The sequence below is a fragment of the Glycine max genome, chromosome 14 (genome assembly GCF_000004515.6).
Source record: "Glycine max cultivar Williams 82 chromosome 14, Glycine_max_v4.0, whole genome shotgun sequence".
In the NCBI taxonomy this organism is placed as follows: domain Eukaryota; kingdom Viridiplantae; phylum Streptophyta; class Magnoliopsida; order Fabales; family Fabaceae; genus Glycine; species Glycine max.
This window is the reverse complement of record NC_038250.2, coordinates 48739315-48759445: the sequence shown is the minus strand read 5'-3', so window position 1 is coordinate 48759445 and position 20131 is coordinate 48739315. Positions and strand designations below refer to the sequence as shown.

General features: G+C 32.5%; 2 protein-coding genes, 1 long non-coding RNA gene and 1 pseudogene across 4 annotated transcripts in view; 3 read left to right on the top strand and 1 right to left on the bottom strand.

The window, feature by feature from the left end:
* LOC100799435 (GDSL esterase/lipase At5g37690) overlaps nt 1-1843 on the bottom strand; it is a 3058-nt gene extending 1215 nt beyond the window's left edge. Inside the window, exons 1-5 of the mRNA XM_014766600.2 lie at nt 1590-1843; nt 1170-1297; nt 945-1071; nt 650-762; nt 75-371 (exon numbers count right to left, since the gene is read on the bottom strand). Coding sequence (XP_014622086.1) covers nt 75-371; nt 650-762; nt 945-1071; nt 1170-1297; nt 1590-1821 — 897 coding nt within the window. The 5' untranslated portion in view covers nt 1822-1843. The remainder of the gene's footprint in view (nt 1-74; nt 372-649; nt 763-944; nt 1072-1169; nt 1298-1589) is intronic.
* A 3998-nt stretch (nt 1844-5841) lies between these two features.
* Nucleotides 5842-13944, top strand: LOC100818100 (DNA repair protein RAD4). 2 transcript variants are annotated; one of them, XM_006596438.3, is made up of 14 exons: nt 5842-5996; nt 6763-6795; nt 6914-6999; nt 7168-7455; nt 7541-7633; nt 7979-8071; nt 8192-8293; nt 8918-8967; nt 9138-9878; nt 11138-11381; nt 11462-11656; nt 11763-11915; nt 12899-13108; nt 13456-13944. In XM_006596438.3, the coding sequence occupies exons 1-14, from the start codon at nt 5939-5941 to the stop codon at nt 13855-13857; spliced, it is 2748 nt and encodes a 915-aa protein (XP_006596501.1). In that variant the 5' UTR covers nt 5842-5938; the 3' UTR covers nt 13858-13944. The 2 variants fall into 2 exon arrangements, with proteins under 2 accessions (XP_006596501.1, XP_003544368.1); XM_003544320.4 differs by having other exon boundaries at nt 6763-6828.
* A 1590-nt stretch (nt 13945-15534) lies between these two features.
* Nucleotides 15535-18597, top strand: LOC106795730 (uncharacterized). The gene is made up of 2 exons (XR_001384490.3): nt 15535-16186; nt 18365-18597. It is a non-coding gene; the product is annotated as an uncharacterized lncRNA (long non-coding RNA).
* Nucleotides 16324-16424, top strand: LOC112999402 (uncharacterized; annotated as a pseudogene).
* Nucleotides 18598-20131: the final 1534 nt, after the last annotated feature.

The following is a 20131-nucleotide window of genomic DNA, read 5'->3' as shown; positions in this document are numbered from 1 at the left end:
TTGTTGCATTTAAAGAAAGACTAATTTGGGGGAAATAGTTAATTTAATCCTTAAATTAAAGTTTAGTTGTTAACTACCATCAGCATATAAATTAAGATATAAGGTAGAGATGCCAAATTACCGTAAGTAGATGGATTGTTGATCAAGTCAAGAACTAACGGGTAAGTGTCTGCAAATATGAATTTTGCATTTGGAAGACGATGGTTTAGTATGATGATTAGCTTCTGTACATTGGAGTTGAATTGTAGTATCCATTCATTGACTCGCGTTAGACATTGTCTTCGTTTGGATTTGACCCTCTGCGATGGAATGCAACCGAGTGGACCAAGTCCATGGAAGACTATTTTTCGTGCTCCCAGCTGATAAAGACTCTGCCATAATCAGATTGTTTTAGTAGTTTATTATTGAACTATAAATAGATCATATAGAGGATGGTAATTTGTTGAGTTCTTAATTTTAACAAGACAAATGCTAATTAATACCTTAAAGAAAGATTTTTATTCGAATATATAAAATCATGTTATTCATGGTTTTTTTATGCGCTCATATCATCTTCACAATAAATATTATTTTTTTTAGTTTCTTAATCAATATCTCAAGATACCGGTTATCAATACCCTTTTAACAAATACACCACATTGATTTTTACCTGAAGTTGTTGATCTAAGGTTGAGATTAAGAGCTCTATGAATTCATCATGAGTGTATTGCTGGCCATCTGCCAAGAAGGGTTGCAAGAAATTGTTGACATAGTCATTGCTGCCTGCAAGAATGCAATTTGACCCGTGTGAACACTGAAGGTTATAGTATATGGGGAATTGAAGTTTTTAACATTCAAAACAATGCAAACTAGGGGAAATTATTAGTTAAGAATTAAGATCACATTTTCGTAGACTATATAATAATTTCTCACAAAACATAGTACTTTTGTGAGTGAAGTATTACCAATCCCAATGAAATACGTGGCTTCATTGCAATGCTTGTTGGCAGCTGCCTCTCCTATGTTTGCCGTGATTACTTCTTTGGTTTTCTTGAAATTGTTTATTTGATCATCAAAAGATAACCTCTGAATCTAAAATATTCATCAAGACAGAATATAAGTTAGATGAGAGGCCACTCAAATTCTAACCTGTAAATAGAATCCTGAGGGTTTGAAGATGTTCTGCTTACAAAGTAGAGTCCAGTATCATTGAGAATTCCTGCCCCACCAGATGCATAGTTTACCCCTTTGAGTAAGGTATCAACGTTCTGAGACACTGACAGATAAGCTGGTGGTGATGAGATTCCAAGCTTTGCAGCTGCAACAAGCCATAAAATAAGACCCATCAAAGTATTGCTTGCTAATGGTTTTATTCAATGAGTAAATAGTATATGCCATCACAATTATACTATCATTTGATCACAAATCAATATGTATGGTAAATTAGTTGACTTTTACAATTAATATTTTAAGAATCATACTTACCATGGTTTTTTATTGGTTGATAGTATAAAATTTTCTACATTGACACTAACAGAAGTTAAACTCTTATTCAATTTCACTATAAAGAGGAAACATAAACAAGAAAAGTTTAGAGATGCAGGATATACATATGAAATCACCAATAGTCCTCCCATTGGTGAATCTTCCTGTAGCCTGGCCACCACTGTAGTCAATACCATACCAGGGATAGTTAGATTTGGCTAAAGAATATTGTAGAAAATTATTGTTTCCAACATCTGTCAAGGAGTCACCAAAGATATATGTCACAGGCAGAGTTGCTAAAGCAATTGCTGCAAGTGAGAAGATGCATGCAGCAAAAACTAGCCTCGGCATTGACATCTTTGTTCTTTCCACCTTCTATTGCTGAAAATATAGAATTGAGTCAGTGTTTTATAGCAGTATCACATTCAGGTTCTGCACTGTTGTGTCAATCCTTCAAGTATGCATGTTAGGTGCTTAATTTCCAAACCACATTGACACTTGAAAGTAAAGGGTTTATCTCATCTTGCTGAAGTAGTAAAACCATAAAACTTGGTGGTTGAATTCTGTAATCAGGAGTTGGCCAACTCAGAAACATTGAGTCAGCAATGTTAGTTTTTACTGGTTCATTCACTTAAATGGCGCACGTGCTCATATTTGTGTTGCATTTGTAGTGATTTGCCTAACTCAACTTTTTTACTTGCTGCAAGTTAATTGTTGGAGGACAAGCAAACCGACTTGGTCAAGGAAAATAAGCGATGAAGCTACTAAGAATTATATTCAATGTTGTTTACCAACTATATATATTTTCTGTTTATGGTAATGAGAGATTGCTTAAAATTAGGCTTGACCTCTAGTGCCACTTGTGTTAACTAAGGTGGTGTTAAGCTTGGTTAATTGAGTTTAATGATGTTAATTTTCTATCACATGTCTTTAGGGATAATAATAGGTCAGACTTTAAATAAGAGCATATGACCCAATTTGTTTATAGTGTGACATGACTTGTTTAATAAATAGACTAGGCTTGAACTTAAAAAAAAAAACTATTTATTAAAATAGATTAGGCTTATGTTTTAAAAAAATCTATTAGACCAATCTACTTATTTATGTAATAATATAATAAAAACAAATATTTGTATTACATTAGTAATAATATTATTAATTAAATAGATTTATAAGACCAAAATGGGATTATATATAAAAATGAAGCTAACTTTGAACTATCCTTCTAGTTTTAGGATCTGGCTATATAATATGATTTTATGTTAGTTTTTCGCTTTCTACATTAACCTTTCTTTTTATTGTATGTCTATTATAATAGTGTTTTACGTCAGTCAAATGCTCATATCATATTTGTTAGCGTTTTTTTTTTTATTATCTCTTACGCCATTTTTTTAGTTTTTTATTCTTTCAAAAACTAAATTTAAATAGCCATGTAATTTTTTTTTCAAAAAAAAATTCCTATTTAACCAGGCTTATTTAAAAATAACAATTTTAATAAATAGTGAGCTTTTAAATAGGTTAATAAGGCACATTATGTTTTTAAAAAGGTTAGATCAGGCCTTAAAAAAGATCTATAATAAATAATTAATTAGGCTTTGACCTTAGTTTTATAAAACAAGTTTCACTTATTTACTCAAAGTTATTCCAATCTTGACCTATTCTCATCTTTACTTATCTGGACCAAGAAACTTTGAAGAATGTAAAACAAGCATATATTATGTGAGAAAAGAGCACAACAGAACAATCTTAATTTCTAGCTACAATGTCATGCCTGCTTCATTGACAAGTTTCTATTCTATTTTTGGGTTAGTTTATAGCCCTTCTTCCGAGAGTAGTTAAGAAATTAAATGATTAATTTATAGTTTATCATACAAGATTATTTGTAAACAGTATTTTTAGTATAGTACGTGTATTTTTCTTATAATTGCTTGTAATAAATAAAATTAATGATCAAATGCATTGAATAATTATCATATAAAAATATTAAATAGTTTATAATTATATTTTAGTATAGTAGTATCAATATACATTTAAATTAGTACCTTACCATTCTGGTTTTTATTATAAAATGTTAATTTGACATATTAAATGCCCTTATTGTTCCTAAGTTGAGTTACAAGACAAACTAGTGACAAGTAGGGGTGGAAATGAGTCAAGTCAAGCCAAGCTTTACTAGGCTTGAGCTCGGCCTGAGTTGAACACGTAAGACTTGAGCTTGACTCATTACCTGTCATAGGCTTTTTTTTAAGGCTTGGCTCGGCTTATATAAAAGCCTGACTTGACCCACGAACCTATTTAAAAGTCTGCTTAAAAACGTCTTTGATTAATTAATTATTTTAAAACCTAGTGAAATACTAACTAAAAAAAGAAACTTATAAAATTTCCTATAAGTAATGTACAAATCCAAAAATAATTGATAAACAAAATCATATTGAATTCAAATCGTTAAAGCACAAAGTATATCAAAAGAAAATAAAAAGAGCATAATATTAATAAATGTATGGATTAGAGATGATTTGCAGAAAATGAATTTTATTCTACGTGAACAGTGTGCATGAACAGTAATAAAAACTGGAATTCTAAGATCCTAGAATTATTCTCCTCTCCGAAAAAAAACTCCCTAAACTAAAAACCTTGGTGCTGTTATATAGGTCCTCAGTCCCAAAGCTTACAAATCTATTTTAAGTTCAAGCCCATAAATGAAATCAAATAAAATTTGGACAAGATAAGATAAGATGGGATGAAATAAAACCTGGACGAAATAAAATCAAGATAGAATAAAATTTGGATAAAATAAAATCTAGATAGAATAAAATATGGATAAGATAAGATTTGATAAAATAAATTTATTATTATTATTATTATTAGTTAAACAAGTCGACTTGTCAAGCTTAACAAGCTTTTTTTATAGTTTGAGCTTGACCTTTTTTATCTAAAAAGGCTTTTTAAAAAGTTTAAGCTTGGCCTTTATAGTAAACAAGCCAAGCCGAGCCGAGCCTTACATAGGCCGAGCCGAAGGCCCTCGACAAGCTGCTCGGCTCATTTCCACCCCTAGTCACAAGAATCATTCTGACGACGTTTAATTTATTTTATCAGGTGAGAAGATGAACAAACAATAGACATAAAAATTTCATTGTTCTGCAAAGGGGTGGCGCATCTGGTGGTGCCACAGTTAGGTGGTGGCTGCTATGGAAGATGTTGGTTGGGAGGAGGGAAGGGAAGGACATATTTGTCCATTCATGTTTTATATGGGGTGCAGGGAGCAAAAGTGGGAACGCAGGAAGTAATTCCCACGGGTCTATTAGGTTGAAACTTGAAGCAACAAATCCAAGCTTTTGCATAAATTGGCAATTGAACGTGAATTTAGTTCTACACTGGGGAAGAATCAAACACACACTTAGTCCCAATTTGGAATTAAAATTATGGGTCACGGATGGGCAAATCCAAGTGGGATTCAATTTATGGTCTTAGGATTTTTATCGTTACAATTATATATATACTGATGATTGTGATGAACATTTGTAGGATTGCTTTGTGCCTAGTATTTTGGATGTGGCTTATGTTTAGACCTGAGGTTGATTGAGTGGCAGCTAGATTCACTTCCTGATCCAATTTTGTTCACCACTTTTTCTTTAGTTACTTTTAATTTTACAATGTTCGAAAAGCAACAGTATGTATCTTAACAAGCTAAATTCTGGAACACATAAATCTCCTTATTCGTTATTAAAGTCTCAAACTAAGTTTTAAGATGGATAAATCTCCCTATTTAGTTATAGCTTAGTTTCAGCAGAATTCAGCTCAGGAAGATGTTTGGTGGGTACCAAGGCACTTGCATTTGTATTTATTTCTATAAAGTTTTATGAAGAATTACTGTTTCCATTAGACGGGCAATTATTCCAATTATGGATAATTTTTGTGGACATTCATATGGATAATATTCCTCATCCAAGTATAATCTTTCATTTCTTGAAGAAGGAAATATTCTCATATCTTATCCCAATGCATATTATTCAGTCATCATAGGCTGGCTGCAACTGCTAACTAATGTGAAGACATTGACACTACTTTCTTTGGGTGCCCTTAAAAAAAATACAAATAATTCATTTCATGTGTTTAATTGGTTAACTAATAAATTAAAAAAATGATAAATAAAAAATAGATCAGAGAAAATGATGGAAAACTGTATAATTGAAGTTTTCGCGTGTTCGTGCATAATATATTTTTTTTACCATCAAGCAATTTTCTTTAAAAAAAATATCAATAACTAAAAATAACTTTATAATCACACTTTAAATGGTTAATTAGTAATTACAAATTTAAAACATTTTGGAAAACCATATTTTCACCTCATGGAAGCCTTTTTCGTTTTCAGGGGCTTTTCCGTCCTTTTCATTTTGCGTTGGTTCCCAAAAGACTCTAAACAGTTTTGGGCGCGACGCCCTTCATTTCCGTTCTCCGAAGAAGAAGAAGAAGAATGCCACGCAGAGGAGGCGGTTCTCAGCGGAAGAAGCAACCCTTAGCTTCAACCTCAGGTACTTTCCGTTACTATTCATCAATTTTTTCTTTTCTCTTCCTTATTAGTTATGACAATCACGCATTCTAATTGCATCTGTTGGAACTTGTAATCAACGTTTCAAATGGGGAAGCTTTGTTTGCTTTACTTCGTTTTTGAGTTTTCTCTTTTTAATAATTTTTCGAGAGGACCCATAATGTGTAGAACTTGTGGGTTTAGTTTGAGTTTCTATGCTCTAAGTGGGAACTAGGATTTAAAAGATTAGAATTACTTGGCTTGGTGTTAATTTGCAGCAGAGTAAACCAATGTTTTAGTTCTTGAAAGTGTATTCTCACATTATTAGTCCTCGAAGCTAAGGAAATTCTAAATAAGTCCCTGGAAGTGCAATCCGTCTATCATGTTAGTCCAAAATTTAGAAAACATGTGACTTATAGCTATATATTAACATACGTTTAATGGATCAAAATGAGAGTAAATGATTAAGTTTAGGGACTTAGATGAAACAACTCTAAATTTTGGAGACTTATTTGGAATTTCCTTAGTTTAAGGGACTAATGGCATGGTGCGTTAGGGACCAAATGGTAGTTTACTCTAATTTGCACTCGATTATGGATTCATTTTCTTGGTGGAATTGAAACCAATAATTAAAAGCAGAGGTATCATTTTCTTAGCTTTTCCCCTAACCAAGCAAATTAATGCTCTACTCTTAATGTGGTCAAATTTTAGTTTTGTGTCAGTTGATGGTAACAGGATATGTTTTCAAGTATTTCCTGTCAATTTTGCAGAAAATCAAACTGGGGCCCAGCAAAACTCAGAAGGTGGAAACAGATTTCAATCACCTAGTGATAATGGTTTGATAAAATCATGTCCAACAACAATTACTGAGCAAAATCATTTTACTCATCACCAGTTATCAATGTTTATGCTGGATTTCAGGAACACTGACCGAAATATCTCGAGAGGCTGTTGGAAATCTTATACGCCGTGCTAATAAAGTTGGCATTTCCAGGAAAAAGAAGACGGTTGGTCCCTCTAACTTGTTCTTGTTACTTTTTCATAATTTGTGCAGTGCAATTCTTTTGGTGACTTAGTTACATGATTTGACCTTATTCTTAGTGTTTTAAGTTGAAAGCATATTATGAATGTCTAGATTCCTAAAGCAGCATGTTGTTCTTCTGATATTCTTACAGCCTGAGTTTGAGCCAGAACAAAATGGAACCCAAGTCTTGGCTCCAATGCTCAAACAAAAGACTTCAGAGATTGGACATTGTGGTAGAAATTCCATGGAAAACGCTTCTGCAGAGGAGAAATGTGGTAATTCAGGCCTGCACTGCTTCGATAACAAGGAAGAACTGGATGACTCAGATTGGGAAGATGGTACAGTTGCCAGGGATGATCATCCTGTGACAATTGAATTGAATATGACCGCTCATTCAACTGTACAGAAACAAATTCGTCGAGCTTCTGCTGAAGATAAGGTCAATTGCTATAGAACTGAAGTTGGGTTTAATACGAAAATAACTTTTGGTCACGTGCTAAAAGTAATTTTGTAAAATTCTTCAGGACTTGGCTGAACTTGTACACAAGATTCATTTGCTTTGTTTACTTGCTCGAGGAAGATTAATAGACAATGCTTGTGATGATCCTCTTATTCAGGTTAACTCTTGTCAATTTTTATTATTTTTAATAGATAAAAATTTTATATTAGCTTTTCTATTATATGCTACATTTGTGTTACCAAGATTTTGCCTCCTTAAGATCCCTCTTTTGTGGTAATCAATAGCTCAATTCTTGTATCTGAGATTTTCTTTTGTTTTTGATTTTTTTTTTTTAAAACAGTTTTTAATTTGGGGATTTCCTTACAATGTGTTTGCATTTATGTGTATACTTTAACTTCTTTATCTATTTTGATTGAGTTTTCATATTCCTGATTCTATTTTCTTGACCTAATATTTGGTAGCAATTTATAAGCTCTCTTTGTGCATTTCTCGAAAATGGCAGGCTTCTTTGCTTTCTCTACTTCCAGCACAGTTGCTCCAGCTATCAAATGTCACAAAACTCACCTCAAATGCTCTATATCCTTTAATATCATGGGTATGGTTTGATTTAATAAGTATACACACTGTTTTGTTGCATTTAATGTACAGATTTATATAAATTCACACTATATCGCTTGTTATATCTGTTTGATTCCTTATGTGTAACATTTTGCAGTTCCACGATAATTTCCATGTTAAAAACTGTACAAATAGAGAAACTTCTCCGCACTTTGGTCTGGCATCAGCTTTGGAATCACATGAAGGTAGTTCTGAAGAGGTAAATCTATTTTTAACATGGCCTTTGTTAAGAATTAAGATGTCTTACATTGGGTAGGAATATGGCTAGAATACTGCTTATCAGACTTTGGCATTCCTCCTTCCCTGAACTAGTTTTTGGGAGTGAGTTTGGCTCATTCCTTTTGTAATATGGTATCAAAGCTTACTCAATCTCAATGTTGGGCTACTTGTAGATGTTCAATCTTGAGTGTGAGGGTTGTGTGTTAAGATATCCCAGATTGATTAGGAATATGGTCAAAATACTCGTTGATTTATGAGGGTCATGAGTTAGACCCAATCCATTTTTAATAGCCTTTTTGTTTATATGCTTTACTAGGTTTTGAGTTTCTCTTTTAATAAGGTTTCCATTCACCGATGCTCTACTTCTATGGTCAGAACTTGAAACTGAAGTGCAAAATCTGTTACTAATTTTATTTTTTAACTTGAAAGAAAGGATTTGATGGTCTTTTAATGACTCTCTTCTTCTGCTTATAATTAACTAACCTAAACCAGTAGTACAATAAAGTTTCTTGAGACTGGGTTGGTTCTGTTATCACTTTATATAATTGCTCAGAGCTTGGCATATAATTTACAAGAGCAAGTTTTTGTTTTTAAAAATTTGCAGATTGCAGCTTTATCAGTGGCTCTATTAAGAGCTTTAAATCTTACAGCCAGGTATTGCATTTTAGTACACAACAAAATATCTTTCTATCATTCCTCAATTACTTTTATTATATTGTTAGTTTGCAAAATTTTCACATTCAATACTTTAAGTGCAAAAGCTATTATTTTTCTATTTGAAAGCTACTAATTTGCACATTCAATTACTTTAAATCTTATTTCAGGTTTGTGTCCATTTTGGATGTTGCCCCTCTTAAACCAGTTCAAGTTGCAAGTGGGTCTAGTAATGGCATATTTAAAACTTCTACACCAATGATATCTAAGCGAAAATTGGATTTTAAGTCACCTCAAGAATCAATATCTTGTAATGAGATAGAAAATGTCTGTGAAAGTTCTCTTGTGCATTCACGGAAAAGTAAGAAATGTCATGCGACAAACCACACGGATCAGTCTAGTGATCCTCCTGTTGTTGATGTAAGAAATGATAGTGTTGCTAACTCAAAAGCTTCAGAGACACGAGATAGTAACTCGGAATTGTGTCTCACTGACAAATCTCATAAATCAAAGAGGAAAGGGGATATTGAATTTGAGATGCAGTTGGAAATGGCTCTTTCTGCTACAACAGTTGAATGTAAGGACAGTAAAACTGAGGCAAGTGCAAATCCTGATTCATCGAGTTTTTCTTGTCCATCAAAAAGAGTGAAAAGGGTTATCGGTGAAGACTCTTCAACCTCCCCCCAAGTAATTTCTACAGCAATTGGATCAATGAAAGTAGGATCTCCTCTGTATTGGGCAGAAGTATATTGCAGTGAAGAAAATTTGACTGGAAAGTGGGTGCATGTTGATGCTTTGAATTTGATTATTGATGGAGAGGACAAGGTTGAATCCATGGTAGCAGCATGCAAAACATCTTTGAGATATGTTGTTGCTTTTGCTGGGCAAGGGGCCAAAGATGTGACCCGCAGGTTTGATATTTTCTCCATATATGTTTATATGAACACAGTGAAGGTTTTGCAACTTCTATTAATGCTAATTGAATTCTTGGTAGTTCTGCATAAACCTTAACCTCTTTGTTGCTTAACTTTATTAGTTGGTTTTTTAAATTTCAAATATCCTTAGGAAGTTAGAATAAATTATCTGTTTCTTGGAGGCTAAATATAAATTCTCATTGAATAAGCTGGCGGTGATGAGAAAGGCAATGCACGACAAGTTTTGAAATGAACAAGCACTATGGATCAGTTATAGTAATTGATATTATAATATACTAAATGTTTTCATTAATTCTCACCTTCACTTATAGTAATTGATATTATAATACACTATGGAAATCCTGTTACGACAAAATATTCATGTACATTGGGTCACATACACAACAATATGAAAAACCAAAATTCTCCCTTAGATGTTAGAAGGATTAAATTAAAGTTTAATTACTTGAGCATTTGAATTGCTTTTTAAAAGAAGGAAAGAAAAACATGGTGTCAAGACACAATCGGATGGATTTGAATGATCTCAAGCATGAGTAATAGATTTTCCAGTAAATATTACTTCATTAGCAGTCAAATTTAGCTCAAATAATAAATAAGAGTTATGAAATTAGCACTATCGTAGCAAATGTTTGGGTACATAGATTGTTGGTTTTTTGATTAAACTACCAAGGAGTGCAGAGTCCTTATCTATGTTTGAAGCAACACTTATAATAGTTATGGATCTCATAAAGGGTGCACTACAAGATAATTTTATCTTTCAAGAAATCCTTAACAGTAATAATCATTTTAAAAAACAAGTCATTCTATTCATGTCTTTTGATGATAATTGTAAAAGGTTGTTGAAATTACCAGAGAATATTTTGTGGGGAACTCTAAAATAGTGTTTGGTTGGAGGGGAATAGTTTATAATTTTACCTTGCTTGAATAAAAAAAGAGGAGGGGAAATGAGGGGACCAAAATCCCTCCCTCCCCTCCAATATTGGGACCTGAAGGGGAAGAAAAGTGTTTAATAATTTTTTAATCATGCTGATTAAATTCTCCTTTAGATTTTATTTACCCTCCCCTCTCCGCTAATATTTATAAGGGTATAATAGTACATTATGTTTCCCCTTGGCTCCACTTCCTCCTTTGAACCAGTTCATGAGTGCTAATTAGTAGCTTTAGTAAGGCTCGTGACACCTCTACATAAGATACATCTCATGGCCTGAAAATGCTAGTACATACTGATGTGTTAGGTACTGTATGAAGTGGTACAAGATAGCATCACATCGAGTTAATTCAACATGGTGGGATTCGGTGTTGAAACCATTGAGAGACTTAGAGTCTGGGGCAACTGGAGGTGTGGCTCATTTAGGAACAAACCAAATCATTTCTACAGAATCCAACATGAATGATTCTGTTGTCCCTACAAGGAGCTCTATTGAGGATATTGAGTTGGAAACCAGGGCATTAACTGAACCTCTTCCAACCAATCAGCAGGTAGTTTCAAAAGAAATAGAAAAAATGTTGCTTAATATTGTAGATGGTGATATTTATCTTGATTTTTTGTCCCTTTGCAGGCCTACAAAAGTCATCCACTTTATGCCATAGAAAAATGGCTTACAAAGTATCAAGTACTTCATCCAAAGGGTCCAGTTCTGGGCTTTTGTTCAGGTCACCCAGTTTACCCTAGGACTTGTGTGCAAACAGTTAAGACAAAAGAGAGATGGCTGCGGGAAGGGCTGCAGGTTAAACCCAATGAACATCCTGTGAAGGTATCAACTGGCTGGCAATGTTAGCGTTGTTTTCCTGATTCCATTGTATTCTCTCCCTTTAATATATTTGTCTAATTTATTCTTTACCCAAAAAAAATCCATTCAGGATCTTCAACGTTCCATGAAGCCTCAAAAAGTACAAGATTCTGAAGCTGATGACTATGGCTGCACTGATTCTATTGAACAAATTAAACTTTATGGGAAGTGGCAACTGGAACCATTAAATCTACCTCATGCTGTGAATGGGATAGTTCCCAAGGTAATGTCTCTGATAGGACACCGGTGAATAATACTGATATTCATATTGGTGAGGAGTCACATAGGCCCACTATATGGAAAGTTTATTCTAGGAGAAAGAAAATAGGATTAGGGAGTGTGAGTTAGTTACATGACATGGCATAGGAGATTCTAACAAATTCTGTTAGTGGGTGGAGTATGTAAGGAGGTGAAGAGAGAGAAAAAGGGAGAGGGGGAATGATGGTTGTTTAGGGGAATATTTCTCTGGAAAAGGATTCACAGACAATGGTTGTCATTCTCAATTCCTGTACTAGCTTTCTGCTATCTTTCATATTAAATAACACTGTTATATTGAATTTCTGCTTTTCATGCCACTGTGACTGTGAGTTCTAACAGTCTCTTACTTTCTAGGTGTACTTTAAATATTGGAAAAAGCATGGATATGTAAGATAATGTGTATGAAATTCTCTTTGCAATGTATTCAACTATTTACCATGTGATTTGCACACTGGATCAATACAAAATAATTGTTGGTTTGACATTTTTCGATTTGGATCTTGTCAATGAGATTATGTCACCCGAACTATACATTCCTACTGCTCCACTGTATGACTGTTCTGATGAGGAGGTTTTGTTCTTAATTACCATATTCTGTAGACAATGAGTTGGCAATGGAAAACACAGCAATAATTTCTCAACCAAGGGGATAGTTTGGAAGTTAGATTCCTCAAGCTGAAAATTCCCTGCATATTAGAGCTTCAAATAGTTAATTTTTTTATTTTACTTTAAATGAATGGAAGCTGTAGAGAGAAAGACCTTTTAGGTTTGAGTTTAAGGGAATGAAGTTGATAGAGCTTAAACACAACTTGCCTGTGTTAGTTGCTGCACCGTGTTAATAGACATGCATATGAACTAACTAGAAAGTGCATGTTCACAATTGCTTGTTTTATGAAATTATATAAATTTTTATATTAATGACAGTTATGTTTCCTATTTTACTTCTAGAACGAGCGAGGTCAAGTAGACGTTTGGTCTGAGAAATGTCTTCCGCCAGGGACTGTACACTTAAGGTTTCCAAAGGCATTTTCTGTTGCCAAGAGACTTGAAATTGATTATGCACCTGCTATGGTTGGTTTTGAATTTAAAAATGGCCGTTCATATCCTGTCTTTGATGGTATTGTGGTGTGTGCTGAGTTCAAGGATGTACTGCTAGAGGTATATATTTCTTTCTCTTGCTGAGTAAATAAATATTAAATAAACTAAAATTTGACTGGTGAAGTTAGTATATCATCTACTTTATTGCTCTCAATATATCTGTTGAATTTAATTTGATAAACATTGCTACATTGCAACGTGATAGCTTTGGTAATTGGGTTAGTTTACTGGGGCTACCAGTTTATTAATAAGGTATTTCGCCTCTTTTTCTTTAGATTTATTTCTAAGGACTAAACTTCCTTCTTGAAGTTTGGTGATTTTTTCCCTTGACTCTGTATGTTTTTATAATTTTTTTTAACATTTATGATTTATGCTATTACTTAATTTTTTTACTCCTTTCCCTATAGGCATATGCAGAGGAAGAAGAAAGGCGACAAGCTGAAGAAAAGAAACGGGATGAAACACAGGCCCTTAGTCGGTGGTACCAGCTTCTTTCTTCTATCGTAACTCGTCAAAGGTTAAATAATCGTTATATTAATAACAGTTTGTCTTCAGACAAACTAACTGGTGTCCTATGTATAAATAATGATGAGTCAAGTGCGACAGTATGCGATAATAATGACAAGAGTCCGAACCAAAGAGACCAACAGGTGGACAAATGTGATACTAATGTTGATGTTTCATTAAGCACTTCAGTAAAAGATCATGAGCATGTGTTTTTGAAAGAGTACGAAAGCTTTGATGAGGGAACTTCTCTATTGACAAAGCGATGTCAATGTGGATTTTCAGTCCAAGTAGAAGAACTATAGTATTCATTAATAACTTTCTGCTTAGATGTATAACTCTCTGTCTATATGATGCTTTAATCAATGCAAGACATTAGTATTTTCCTTTTATCCCTAGTTTTGTAGTTTCTGAAACTCATGTCATTGCTTTAGTGTCTTGGAATTGGATAACTTTGGCACAATAAATTAGTTCCTGTGAAATTTATTTGCATTAAGAACCAGTATCTGACTTGTTTAAATACTAGACATGGCAAAAAAAACTCGTACCCGTGGGTACCCGTCAGAATCCGTTCCGACTTTGACGGATAATACCTAAGTTGACCGGGTATGGGTTCGGGTCCGGGTTTTCCTCAACAACCAAAAGTCGGGTACGGGTATGGGATGACTAGATCCGTCCCGACCTCTAACTTGAACTCGTCCTACCACTTAAAATCTTTAAAAATTTTGCATAATTTATTCAAAAGGCCCAAAATTTTTATTACTAGTTAATTTTATTTTAGAATTTTTACATAATTTAATATTTTATTCTTAACGATTTTTGTAGACAAATGTGCTATAATAAATTTATTGATAAGTAGTTAAAAATAAATGTTTAACAATCAATTTATTTTTTCTAAAATTAAATTTTTAATATTTTTTTATAAAAAAATTATTTTTTTAACTTGAATCGGTTATGGAACGGGGTCGGGATACCCCCTTTTTCTATGGGTAAGAAGATGGGATAATAAACTTTAACCCGTCGGGTATCAGGTACGGGTATGAGGATATGTTAGGAATAGGAAGTAGGGGTAAAGAATTGAGAAGACATTGAAGTAGGGGTAAAGAATTGGGAAGACATTGAAGTAGGGGTAAAGAATTGGGAAGACATTAGTTGTACTCACCCCGTCCGCCTTATTATTATGTCTATTAAATACAATATTTCTCTTTTATATAATCATTATATGTGTAAATGCTTAAATGACTCATTAACCGTGATAGAAAATGACTTATTCGACATTGGTCCATAAGGACAAGAATCTTCATTATTATAAACAATTTTAGAAGTTCTAATAAGAATCAAAAGTAAATGCTAATAAGTGTCTTAAGGATATTAATCAGTGACACCATAACTAAAGAAAACAAGTTAGAGTTAAATAGAAAACAATTAGATGTGAGATTAATATTTTTTTCAGTTAAATTTTTAAAGAGAGTATGTAGTTTTATTTATTTTTATTCTTCACATTAAATTTATGCATTGTTCTTAGTTTCTAAAATTATATTATAATAAACTTTACAAATTCCAAAAATTATATTTTAATAGGAATAAATTCTTCTATTTTAAATTACATAAACTCTAAATTTCTGAAAATAATGAAAAAATGGGCATTAGTTTTATGAATGTTAAAAAAAATAAATGAATATTTTTATTTTATTTTACTTTTTATTGTCTCAATTATTTTTTTTCAATTAAAAAATCTCCCTTTTTTACAAATTAATATTATTAGGTGTGAACGATACTAACAACACAAATTAGAAAGAAAGAAAAAAAAAACAATGACTTTTCACTGTTGTGCACCCTTACACAATCAAAAGATATGGATAAGGGGAGAAGAAGAAGGAAATCACTGCATTTCCAAAAGCAGGAATATGATATATTTGAAAAAACAGAAAAGGCTGAACCATGATTTAATTACTAACATAAAGTGTAATTGCTGACAAGGATTGAGAACAAATAAATAATCTTTGAATTCAAAAATGGATAATTGACCCTCTATTATATCACAAAACTGGACTTGTATGCTACTTGTAGAAACTAGGAGCTGCATCTTCAACCTTCCTCAAATTCCTACTCAGAAATGTCGACCCCTCTAAGAATCACCATTTTCTTTTTCATTTTAAATGCCTTAAATCCGTTTGTCCTTTTCGTGGATCCCTTCTACTGTTCGTCGTTCCACTTTTCCACGTCCGTCCGTCCTATCCGTGTTCTTCGAGCTGCATCTTGGAAGTTTCTTCCACGGTTCGTTCGTTCTTTACCTTCCGATCACCATGCCGCAGCTCACTACGTCCCCACCGCCACAGCCGCCCGCCTCCGCCCACCTCCACACGCTGGACCCTATTAATCCCGACTACAACCACCATCGCCCCAACTGAATGACTCTGGTAATAGTAACATCGGTGCTGCTCACCTTGATGATCATGTCGGTGGCAGTTTATGTTATTTGCAAAATCATCCTGAAGAATCTTGTCACACCCGTACCACCACCAGCAGCAGCAGCAGCAGATGCGGCAGCAGAAGCCCCAGAAGTACAATTGCCAGGAGGAGCTCGTCCATGAGGAACTTCCTTCACCTTCCGACGATGAGGACTGAAAGATGGTATGTTTTTTTTCTTCTGCAATTTCATTCTTGTGTTTGTGTAGTTAGTTAGAGAGAGTGAAACTGTCTGTTACTGTGAAGCCTAGGGATTTTGATAGAGAAAGAGTAGAAAACAAGCCTGATTAGCAGCATTGAAAATACGTACGGGTCAACGGGCTAACAAGAAGGCCCGTGGCCTAGTAGGAGATCCTAGGTGATAATTTTTTGGCAGTGGGAGCCTGTGTTCGTGCAGCTCCCTACGATACCACCAAGTAATGATTTTTTGTGAATATTGATAGAATTTTGAGTGAATTGGTGAATTTTTCATGGCTAGTGACAGGTATTGCCCTTAATTTGCTCTTATGATTAGAGGACTGTAGTTTTATGCAGTGTGCATCTTGCTTGTATTGTCAGCAATACTATGCAGCCCAAGAATTTATGAACTGCTTGTCAAGCTTTCTTGTGAAGTGTTGTTAATGCTTACATTAATTTAGTTTCCACTAAGCAGGGGGAGGGCATTAGGGTGGGGTCAAGGGGACAGTTCTCTAGACTCTTATCAATTGGCATAAGCAAGAGGTAGAAAATGGGTTATGAAAGTAGAAATTCATGCCAGCATTCTCCCTGTTAGTGTATTTTATCTTATTGTTTGGTTTTGTATGCTTTCAATTTGTTTTGAACTTTTAAGTTAGTAGTGGCATGAATTTGCGCGCACAAAACCAGGGTGTATTGCAAATTTCTTAGGAATATCTCTAAAGTGGGCTAAGAACCTAATTAAGGACTAAAGTCTGTTAAGCCAATTTCCAAAAAGTAAATCAGTCGTTGGGGATTAGTGGCCCCTGTGGATGATCAATCAAAGTTTCCTCATCAACATGTATTTAATCACAATCTCAATGCTTACTGCACTTTCCTCTGCGGTGCATATCCTCACTTTAGAGGAGACAATATGCTTAGATAAATTCTGCACCCTCATGTTCAGGTTGGGTCCTGCTTTGATGAACAATTCCAAGGAGCTTTTGGAGGAAGCCACCCTTTTCATTAGCCTCTTTTTCTTTCTATGTCCTCTTTTCCCTCTCACTCAGCTTCTTCATCTTGTGTGTTCTACGGTGCTTTTCATTTCTTTTCTTTTTTAGTATTTTTTTATGGAGCTGTTTTGTAGTGTGTAATTGCGGATTTCTAGTTAGTTGGTTGAAGTCTTATTCAACAATGCCATGCCATGCCACTTATTAAGTTGTTATATTACTCTTGATTTTTGTGTATCAGGTTGTCTCCTACCATATATATGCAGCTATGCATCAATAGGCATCATAATATAAAAAATAAATAAGTTTTAAGCATTGGAACAGTAATGTGGATGCTCTAAATCATGCCGACCTTTAATAAGCAACATTAATAAGCAATGTGTTGTTGACTACAAGTCGAAAAACAGTCTAATTTATGTGCTGGAAAAAATGAAAAATTACATACATGGGCAAACAGTAATCCAAATTCCCTAGTTGGATTTTCTATACGGAGAGAATTTCCTTTTCACCTGTATTTGCCAAACCAGAGATATTTTAGTGTAGTCCTTATAGACTCATGACTTACTGCATAACAATATTGTGGAAATTATAGAGTTTAGGTAAAGGAAAAAAAAATGAGAGAATAGAAACTAAAAATTATAGGATATTAATTTGCTTATAGTTCATTATCATAGGTGTCATCTTCACCGTAACACCTCTGCTTATAAGTCACCAACATAAAATTTACTCGATGAAGCCAACAGTTTAAAAAGTAACAAGGTTATTGTAGCATTGCCAAAACTAGTTACATCTCTTAACTTGTTAAGTGAGACAACTTTCATACCATATCCTAATAGATGAGAATAGGTTAAAGTTATGTTTTAACACATCTTACAAAATGAAATTTGGTGAGTAATCTTTTGTTTACATTTTCAATTTCAACTTTCAAATTAGAATATTGTCTATTTTTTATGCCTACACTGTAGAGGAACCCTACCTTCTCTGATCCATTCAACAGGTGCAATTTCTTTTCTGTCCATGCCTCCTGCAATTTGTACTTAACTCCTTTTGTACCCGCCTGGTTAATTCAATAGCTTTTAGTTTTCGATTCACACAATTCCATTTTTTTTTTTACATATTTGTTTGTAATTCTTCGATTTTACCCGCGGTGACTTATATTATTTTATTTCTTCTATGTCAGGTTACTAACAACGGGAGACGGGAAAGAGTAGCTGCGTTCTTATACAACAAAAAAAAAATTGATTCTTATGGAATTGTTAGATTATATTGTTTGTTTTGGACTCTCTAGTTTGCAAAATAGTATGTGAATAATTGAGTAATACCAATAAAGTGACATCAATCTAGATATATGATTTTAGGTCTTCATATGGATTGAAGCATTTTCTTTTCTTTCAACAATGAAATTAATATCAATATTTGAATTGAATTTTGTATGAAATGATTATCTTTAAATTACGTAATTGTTTACCTTCAATACATTTTTTACATTACTGTGAAACTACATAATTGATTTTTTTTTAACAAGGAATTACATATCATTCATCTTTAATTTTGCAGTATTGTTTATTTTACATTTTTTGTGTTAATATAAGAATATTGTGTAAGATTTAAAATTGTTTAGTATTAAATTATTTTGATTATTTAATTATTAAATATAAAAAAATTAATTATTAAATATTGGCTAACATTAAATTTATTTTAAATATTTAACTGTGTAAAAAATGACTAATATTTAAGTATAACAATGTTAGAGGAAGAGAAAAGAAAGTATCTTGACTCAAATGAGCTCTGACAATCATATGAACCTCAATACAAAAAATACCACTAAAATATTTTCATAATTCAAAATAAATATAATAGTTTCATAGAATTCAATGACCAAATTTAATTCTTTACAAAATTTATTACAAGTATAAAAAAGTAATTTAAGTGACACATAAAATGGTTAAAATGCTTTTTTTTATTGATTCAACGAGTTTTATAATTTTAAAATATTTAAAATATAAAATAAATGTTTTTGTTTTTTAAGTTTATTTCTACGACAAGTAAATATTTTCATCAATTAAAATAGTTTTAAAAAAATATTTAAGTTGATTTTTAAAATTTTATAAGTTATCCATGCTGTAAAAATTATTATTATTTTATTTAAAATAAGTGACAAAGTAAAAATATAAATGAAGATGTTTATCTAATTAATGGTGAAAATTTTATATTTCATTAATTTTAAAATGAGTTCTAATTTAATATTATATATTTCATTAAAATATCATATAAGACATAAGATCTTTCTTATCTTAACTTTAATCATAGATGTCGAATTTGAATTCTTCTAAACATGTAGTTTGTTAAATATTTGAAGATAATTTTTTATTATTTATAGTGATCATATCCAATTCAAAGAGGACTATTTCTACGTGGCTGATATATGCAGGTTGGACAAACAAAAATTAAAATTCACAATGGAAAATAATGAATATAATTAAATTAAAATTTATAAACTAAAAATGTTCAAATGAATATTTTTATATCATAACTTTATTTTCTTTATATTTAAGTTGATTGTTCAAAATTTATTTTTTAATATTTATATTTCACAAATTACTTATACAATGGTGAATATAGTTGTAGGTCTAATATTTTAAATATTATGTTTATAAACTTAAAATCTTTTAAAATATGAATTAACAATGTAATTTCCTAAAACTAAATTGAAATGAATATATTATTATTTTATTTATCATCACCGTTTATCAGTGTTTATAAAACTGATTGACAGTATTTAGACTTCTTAAAACTAAAGAAATACTACAAAAAAACTTTAATAAAAAGCCTACTTGAGAAAATCAAAGAAAAAAAATGTACTATTTGTAAAAAAAAATAAAAAAAAATAGTCACGTGTTTGCAGCTGAGAGTTGCTTATTTCTCGCATTCTTCCTCACCGTTCTTC

Excerpts from the sequence above, each read along its gene's own strand:
- LOC100818100 (XM_003544320.4), top strand. The coding sequence starts at position 5,939 with ATGCCACGCAGAGGAGGCGGTTCTCAGCGGAAGAAGCAACCCTTAGCT. Across the intron at positions 5,997-6,762 it reads ACCCTTAGCTTCAACCTCAG|AAAATCAAACTGGGGCCCAG; the intron begins GTACTTTCCGTT and ends TCAATTTTGCAG. Across the intron at positions 11,916-12,898 it reads TGAATGGGATAGTTCCCAAG|AACGAGCGAGGTCAAGTAGA; the intron begins GTAATGTCTCTG and ends TTTTACTTCTAG.